The 8,810-nt window shown below is 35.0% G+C and overlaps 1 protein-coding gene across 1 annotated transcript; it reads right to left on the bottom strand.

The window, feature by feature from the left end:
- Nucleotides 1-512: 512 nt before the first annotated feature.
- LOC149804785 (uncharacterized) lies at nt 513-6,647 on the bottom strand. Its single transcript, XM_089934305.1, has 6 exons — nt 6,470-6,647; nt 5,826-5,898; nt 4,868-5,030; nt 3,469-3,736; nt 2,543-2,580; nt 513-1,737 (listed from the first exon to the last, which is right to left on the bottom strand). The coding sequence occupies exons 1-6, from the start codon at nt 6,632-6,634 to the stop codon at nt 1,638-1,640; spliced, it is 807 nt and encodes a 268-aa protein (XP_089790431.1). The 5' UTR covers nt 6,635-6,647; the 3' UTR covers nt 513-1,637.
- Between the last annotated feature and the right edge of the window lie 2,163 nt (nt 6,648-8,810).

Below are 8,810 nucleotides of genomic sequence, written 5' to 3'. Positions count from 1 at the left end.
ATATGTCAAGAGAGAGAGAGAGAGAGAGAGAGAGAGAGAGAGTATACTTTCGTTCAATAACAGAATGAAAGACCTATACCATTAATTTACACGACAAACGATTTGCTTTATCGATTGCTTACCAAATTGCAGACCAAAGCTATTTACAAAAATTAACATGAAAGCATATTGTGCTCTGCCTAATTTTCACATCGCAAATATGTTGTCCATTGAAGGCCGAATTATGACCAGCATAGTAAAAATTAAATCTACAGCAAGTAACGAAAATATAACACTTACCACAAACTAGTCCTGCACCAAAATAGTATTTTCTTTCAAGTCCACCGGAGTCATCTTTCAGTGTGTATGCACCCTCCTCAGTCATTTCAAAAAGTCTACATTCTTTTTTTATTATCTATTGCATCATATGAGTGAGGAACTCCTTCCTTGGTCCCCCTAGGTCGGAAGCCTCTTCTCCATAAAATATCACCTCAAGGGGTACCAGAAGGTTGGGCGCTTCCAAGATCTCCTCCATTCCTGTTGCAAACATATTCATCCGCGATACATAGATGGGTTGGGTTTCACCCTCCAGCGGTTCTGTTAATGATGTTTGGTCATATTGTCTTCCAGTCATTACAGATTTTTGAAAATAGCGCAAGACAGCTACTGGGTCATGAATGTCCTTGCTGTGGCAACAAAAAAGAGGAAGTCAATGTGCTTAAATTACTGAATTCAGGTGGAATTTTGTAAACTAAGAAGGCGTCAATATATACTGAAACAAGAGAAAAGAAAAGCAACGGAGTCTAAGAATCTTAAAATTTGTCAGTTGTTTCTAACTTTCCTAATTCAAAGGGCAAACACTCATTCATGTGCATGTGACAGTGAGAAATAAAGATATCCACTGTAAACATGTAATTGAAGCCAAGCTATATACATGAATTAATATATTTTACTTGGATAACAAAGCAAAAGATATCCAACAAGATTAACTAGTTAACAGATATATTAGCAATCGGTGCTTATCGGTGTGCGTGTGTTTGTGTTAAACCAGTCTTTAATATTAAGAAAATAGTTACCTTTTTGCAGATGGAAACATAAACAGGTCACTTGGCACAAAAATACATAGTCCAGCATGTAAAATGAACTAATTAGAGTTAGCTGCATCTTATTATGCGTTATTATGACTCATCTAGGCAAAATAATTTCCACTATCTCATATAAAGTAGTGTATCGCTGAAAAGGCACAGATTGGCCTCAAGAAGGAAATTTTGTTTTTCATATACTTTGATCAAAGACTATTGATCGATTTTATTCTAAGCATGAATGCATACAGCAACCATACAACATGACATGGCATCTCATAATTGGATCTTTCCGAAAAATATTTTTTTAAAACATCTTATACTTCTTCCAAAATCACACCCATGTTGTCAACTAAACAATAAGACCTGTAATTTGTCATTACAGTATGATGCAGATCACCAATGTTGGGATGTCCGGTTACATCATTATGATGTTCAGTGTTTCTTGATCCAGCACCATGCTCTTCACTGGTACGGTGTACTGTTGCTACTATACCAGCATGCTCGCTAGTCCCTGAGTTGGGAAACATGGCCACGACATTATCCTGTTGTCTGATAGTTGGAACTGTGGGTACATTACTGTACATTGCACCAGTGTTGAGAGGTGGGTCTACAGTACTGGTTGTTGTGTGTTGTTACAACACTAGGCTGCTCACTAACGTTAGCTGGATCATCGCTGAAAATACATAAATATATTTACAACATTTGACAAATCAGATGATTATAGATCGATTCAGATTTATGTCGTCCTGTAAGTTTCATAAAAAGCATATGCATTCTACAAGACATATTTTAGATAAGAACTGTACTGTAATAGTTGAAATATATGTAGGACACAACTGGAATGACTATGAAGTGGCATATTTATTAATCAAGGATGATTAAATTCCATCATCAGACTCTGTAACATGCAAGAAGATTGACAATGAAGCAAAACATCGTGTAAAAATCCACCAACAGGACATTTAGTTAGTTTACATGGGTAGTGACCAGCGGACTGAGTAAACGGGACAATGTATAATACACGATCAATCTGCACTGGAGCCTCACTTTCTTTTTCACTAAAGTGATGATCTATTGTGATATTTAGTGGATTCCATACATTTATATGCAGTCTACTTCCAGTAAATCACATATCAAGTTTGCAGGAACTGTACGAATGTAAATCATGTATCAGTTGTACATGCAACTATACTATACTCTACGCAAATATGAATCATTTATCAAATGTACAGGGAGTTAGTTATACACTCTACACAAATATGTATCATTTATCAAATGTAGAGGGAGTTAGTTACACACTCTACACAAATATGAATCATTTATCAAATGTAGAGGAACTTAGTTACACACTCTACACAAATATGAATCATTTAAGGCAAATAATTAAATATTGAAGGATGGACAGAAGACCGTCACACAAATTGTCTAGTCCTGAGTCAAGTAGATCTAAAACCTAGGTTCAAAGACATACAACTTACTTGAAAATTTCAATGAAATCTGCATCTTCTCCTGATTTCTGAAAATCATAAAAAATATGTGGGTACGTTTTTAGCAATAACACTCTCAATCTCCAACATTACGTAAATACTCTGCACACATGATACCATCGCATAAATTTAGAGATCTAAACAACAGGCACTTTCTAACCAAACGAAATGCATACCCTTTGATTCTGTCTAAGTATCAGTAAAGTTTGTAAAAAAAAAATACTCTCAACAGAAAAGCAAAGCAAAACTTCATTTACACAGCACTTCATCTTCGCTAGCCAAGCTTCCGATATGATAATCCTATCTACACCTTGGCGGATCGAACATATATACTGGTGCTTTGTCCTAGTGACATCTATTGGATTTCCTGAACTGCCTCCCATCGTACATAATGCCAAGTAACCAATAGCGTGGGGCATTCTACACTGGCCGAAAATAATGGAGGCAATTGACCTAAAAGGATACTTTGGATGTTTAACCTCGAAAGTATGACTATGTACCAGAGTGAAGCCATTACAGGTGTATTTGAGAGAAAGGAAATTGTGCAAACACGGACTGGGACTAGAAAAATGCTTACTTATCAGTCCATTCTAGCTGTGTGCTCTCCTTGTCCCAATCATGTAGGAACAGTGTTCACATTTGAACAACTTAATTTTGATTGGATGCGGTGGCTTGCCGTTGCATCCAGTGAAATTCATAGACATGAAACACAGAAATATCTGCCCGATACGCCAAAGCGGTGATAGGTTATCATATCGGAACCTTGCCTTGCGAAGATGACAGCCCTTAGAAATTGCACTTTTGTCTAATATACATGAATTGTATATAAACGGAGGTAACATACTGTTGGATTAATGTTAAAGCTTTAACATGAGCAAAATACCTGATACAATTAATTGATAGTCAGACTACCTTACCTGACAAGTTTGCATGTGTTCTCTCAGGTCCTTTATAGGTACCATGCTTGAACAAGACAAACACTTTTCTTGCTCATCAAAGGAGTCTTCTATGTCAATTATAACGATACTCTTCTGAATCGGCCTGATGTATATGCGACCTCTACCGAACTCCCTAATGTCTTCTGCACTGCATCTTCCGTGACTTACTGTGGTTAAAACTTTTTTGGAGTTGCTTTTTAGCATTAACAGCTCAAAACCACCACACTGATCTAAAGCCGGAAAAGAGCTGGAAAACAGATAATGAATATTACATTTTTTTATTTTCGAGTACGGATAACAGTTTTATATCAAAATGTTCACTTTTAAACTCAATTTTAAGACAATTATGTAATGTGTTTGTTTGGCGTTAAGATTTCAGGAATAAAGATATGGTTAAATTTATTTAGAAGGTTGGTTCAGGCTGGAAATATTGAATGGATGATGTTGAGTACTGAGAGGAATCGTCATCGATTCTTATATTTCAGTAATTTCTTGAATATCATTCAATTATTTTTACTCAGATAATATTGTTTTGTGAACGTATCTAAAATTTGCTTTATACTTTTACTTGATTTTGACAAGTAAACCGTATGACATAGCTTGTTCAACCAAATCTTACTTGTCCGCATAAACGTTAAGAAAAACACCTGGTCTAACAAGTACAGTATTAAAACTAATCGCAAAAAGGGATACAGTTAAGTCTATAAGTAAAATAGATAATATCTACTGAATCTGTACATTTCAAATTTTACATAGTGTTTCTGAACTTTTATTTTGTGGAATATTCTATTTAAAAATGCAATAGGAGCTTAACGCATAATTTATGGTCCAACAAATATTAGCTTCCACCACTCCCACTCACACATAAGCTTGATGGTTTAGCAATAAGTACTTAATTGTTTGATTTACCAAGAAACAATATTCTAAGTAAATATTAGAGAAAACCATTTCCAGCCGGAATATTCTTTTCATGTTGAGGCTTGGAACAACTTGAAGATGGGAATTTGTACATGTTCACATTGTTGAGAGGAAGTTAAGTTCTATGACTCAACAAATCTGTATATTGTGAAACAGAAATGCACACAGAGATACAATTTGAAAGAGACATTTGCATCAAGAAAAACAGTAGATATAACTCACATCAACAAGCGATGGTGTATCTTCTCTATTATGACTTCAACTGTAACTAGATGAGCAACCTAGAGGCGGAAACCGAGTTGCACAGTGCCTACCTGCTGTTGCTTTTTTTTTTTTACAGTTCATTCTCTATAGATTTAGAACGTAACATACAAGCATTTATTCGCATGCACTTCACTCGTTTCCTTCATTCCAAAAATTTGCCGATCTCCTTTTATTACTTTTTCTAAAACATAATTACCTTAGTATGGCCTGTCTCACTTGGTCATGCAAAGCATCAGCAGGAATAATAACTTTCTTTTCCCCAAGGCCATTTTTACGTAGGATTCTCCTTTCTTCCAGAGATGAAATATTAGTAGAAGTATTGGAACTCAGACAAACAAAAGATCGAGTCATAGTGCGACCTAAAATAGAAATATGTATCACCGCAGTTTACTTGTTTTGGTGACTAGAATCAGGACATAAAAATGAGCAATATTTCCTAGAACTTTATATAAGTTTATGTTGCATGAGTGAAGCAGCTAGGTATGTGTTTGTGAGACATGGATGCCCACACGTTCCTGTTGAACAAAAATTCAAGTAAGAAATAAATATGCATGTATTTATAAATCATACTTAGGTTTCATATTCTCTGTTGCAATTGTGTGTGAAAAAATGTGATAAATTCCATTTTGTAAATTTTAAATGTAGGCATTTCATCAAAATTGAACAATGTAAATTTGTGAATCGTCAAACACACTAACGAAAAGACATAACAGAACAAAAACAACAACAACATAAGAGGGGAGAAACAAACACATATTAACATTTGTGCATCGTAAGACAGACACACATCACGCAGATAGTCAATACAATAGTTGGGGTACTTATTTTATATTCAAAATAATACTAGTACAGAATATTCAAAAAGAAACAAACACTGTGCCTTGTTCTAGTGGTTAACTTGAATAGTGAAGTGATGTGGTGCTGGTTTCACATCAAGACAATAAAGGCTATATACTGACTATATATATATGGGATAACCTATCTGTGTGAAAGTATTTGTGTGTCTGTGTGTACACGTTCAATCTGATGCATTGTATGAAATGTATTTTTCCATTCATAAGTGTTGTCTTGGGTGCTTAACATGGCAAAAACAAAACAAAACAGAAATAAAGTAACTATATAAAATAGTGATATATAGTGATAATGAAGGGTACCTTTTCTTCTCCCATCAATCCTGACCAAATTGTTATCAGTCCTACCAGTTCTTGACCTATATGGATTTAATCTCTGTGCAAAACAAAAAGAACATGTGACAAGTCTAAATGTACAGAAAAAAAGATGATGTGGGTTTTTCTCATATAACAAAAGATGATGCCTAGGTCATTATATTTTGGGGGAAATCAATAACATTTCATGGTGATATTCGTTTACTCTTCTATTGAAAGAAGACCTATTTGATACACTAGGCTTGTATGAATGTTATAGGGCTTATGTGTATGGAAACACACTTTATGAATCATAACGTTTAATTAAAGTTTAGCGGATATTATATTTTTACACATTAGCAATAGGACATTAGCAAGTTACGGAAAGGCAAAACTATAAATTAGTCGGTGTTAATAGTTTCATTGTTTTTCGCATAGCATTTAATTCAGTTTAGTGGCTGTTGAATCCACTAAACTTAATTAAACTGATTAAATGGGACAGTTGCATAAAATTAAGTTAAAATTCAATTTTAAAATCTTCGTGGCATCAACAACTCAGGATGACAGACAGAAAGACGAAACACCGTGATGACAATAATGTAGCTCATGGAATTAAACAGTGCAAAAAGGAGAAGTTTGTTGAAATTATATACCATTGTTCTACTAAACAAGCGCCTGTGTTCCTCCGATAACGATGAAGATGATGTCTGACTCGCAGATGAACCAGATGCAGAGGATGTAAGTGATGATGAGGTGGAGGAAATCTGGTCTGCGACCCTCCTCAAGATAGATATGGCATCATCAAGGTTTGTACTCATGTCTGAATTAAGAACAAAATTGGTAATAGTTATGGAACGCCATAAACAGTACTTGCATGCAAGCTGCTTGTATGAATCATTTTCTGTTCTGTAATATCAATGAATTGGTTGTCACAATGAGGAATACGTGTGTGTGTGTGTGTGTGTGCATGTGTGTATGAATGTATGTATGTTTAAATTTGCATTGTTTGCTTGTTAGTTTTGTTTTAAAATTTTTATTTCACTTTATACTATTGTCATGTAATATTGTATGTTTGACTTAACCCTGTAAAAATTCAAGTTCATTTTATATTCGACTTTAATTACTGATTTTATTTTAAAGACTGTGAACAAGTAATATATGGCTAAAATATTCTCTTTGTGTATGGGGTTGATATTAAAATCACTATCAATAGAAGTAGACATGTTTATTTGGGTCTGGGTCTAGTTTATTGGAAATTCCCCATAAATTGCCAGGTTTTCCTGTTGTTTACTACATTTTGTATTATAATTTTAGAAATAGTTATAAATAATTACAACTAAGATTTTATTTTGTAAACATTAGGAGCCTTCTGTAAGGGTTTGTATGACAAAATGCTAATTGTGACCGGAGGTCAACTTGTCAAGTAGTGGACTATATAATATTGTCACTGGAAAAATTATTCATTTGTGATTTAAAATCTTAGTAGAATTATTCTGTATTATTGTTGTGACCAGTAGTTCATATGGGCTGGAATTTTAGTTATTCCAGTTATTTCTTCCCTGGAAATACAAAGGTGCTCTGATAACATTCTTGGAAATAGCGACTTCGATTTATAGTGAAATATAAAAAAGGACATAATCTCGGATTGTATTATTGTAATCCAACAAAAGACTTGACAAAACAACACTTTACATGCCATCGCAGGCACATCAAGCCTTTCAGCGTTGGATTTAATTTGGATTTGCACTAAAGTTTATTCATACCTCTTATCATCGGAACTTTTGTCTGCAATTCTATGATTATTTTGGGATTTAATTCGCAATACCATAAAGTTCTTTCTCTTTATTTTCACTTTGTAATCAAGGGAAATAAAATATCTGTTGCTTCTCACACTTTTCTATTACATATTTAAAACGACAGAGTCGTAATAATGTATGTATGTATGTATGTATGTATGTATGTATGTATGTATGTATGGATGGATGTATGCATGTATGCATGTGTGTATGCATGTATGTATGTATGTGTGTGCGTGCGTGCGTGCGTGCGTGCGTGTGTGTGTAGCGTCATGTCTATCAAATCGGATACTAAATACATAGAATAGTGTAGAAAAAGTGTCAAAAACGGAGTGCTCATGGCTAGAAACGTGAGGTCTTGGAATTGGGGAATCTGTAGGTAACTGAGTTACTGTAGTGAACAAAATGGCATCGACTTTATGTATGTATGTGTGTATGTATGTATGTATGTATGTGTGTGTGTGTGTGTGTGTGTGTGTCGCGTCATGTCTATCAAATCGGATAGTAAATACGTAGAATAGTATCTGTAGTGAACAAAATGGCATCGACTGTATGTATGTATGTATGTAAGTGTGTGTGTGTGTGCGCGTGTGTGCGTGCGTGCGTGCGTGCGTGCATACGTGTGTGTGTGTGTGTGTGTGTGTGTAGCGTCATGTCTATCAAATCGGATAGTAAATACGTAGAATAGTATCTGTAGTGAACAAAATGGCATCGACTTTATATATGTATGTATGTATGTATGTGTGTGTGTGTGTGTGTGTGTGTATGTGTGTATGTATGTATGAAAGTGTGTGTGTGTGTTTGTGTGTGTGTGTGTGTGTGTAGCGTCATGTCTATCAAATCGGATAGTAAATACGTAGAATAGTGTAGAAAAAGTGTCAAAAACGGAGTGCTCATGGCTAGAAACGTGAGGTCTTGAAAGTGGGGAATCTGTAGGTAACTCTGAGTTCCTGTAGTGAACGAAATGGCATCGACTTTCGACGATTGAGGAGACCAGGATATAAATGCTTTACATAGTGAATAAAGCTCCTGATGACAGTTACACAAAGGCACATATGAACTATCTTGTGTAAATGCTGTCTAACCCTAAGGCATAATGTAATGATGCGGACAAGTTGTAGCGTTGTCTGATACAATGCACAGAGTAAAGGCATCGGCGACTTTTGATTTGTTTTACTAAGATTCTTCCTATAAAACA

Source organism: Sinohyriopsis cumingii, chromosome 2, assembly GCF_028554795.1.
Source record: "Sinohyriopsis cumingii isolate HCF-2022 chromosome 2, ASM2855479v2, whole genome shotgun sequence".
NCBI classification, from domain to species: Eukaryota; Metazoa; Mollusca; class Bivalvia; order Unionida; family Unionidae; genus Sinohyriopsis; species Sinohyriopsis cumingii.
This window is presented reverse-complemented; position numbering and strand designations above follow the sequence as displayed.

Excerpts from the sequence above, each read along its gene's own strand:
- LOC149804785 (XM_089934305.1), bottom strand. The coding sequence starts at position 6,634 with ATGAGTACAAACCTTGATGATGCCATATCTATCTTGAGGAGGGTCGCA. Across the intron at positions 3,737-4,867 it reads GTGAGACAGGCCATACTAAG|CTCTTTTCCGGCTTTAGATC; the intron begins GTAATTATGTTT and ends TCTGTTTTCCAG. Across the intron at positions 1,738-2,542 it reads GATTTCATTGAAATTTTCAA|CGATGATCCAGCTAACGTTA; the intron begins GTAAGTTGTATG and ends ATGTATTTTCAG.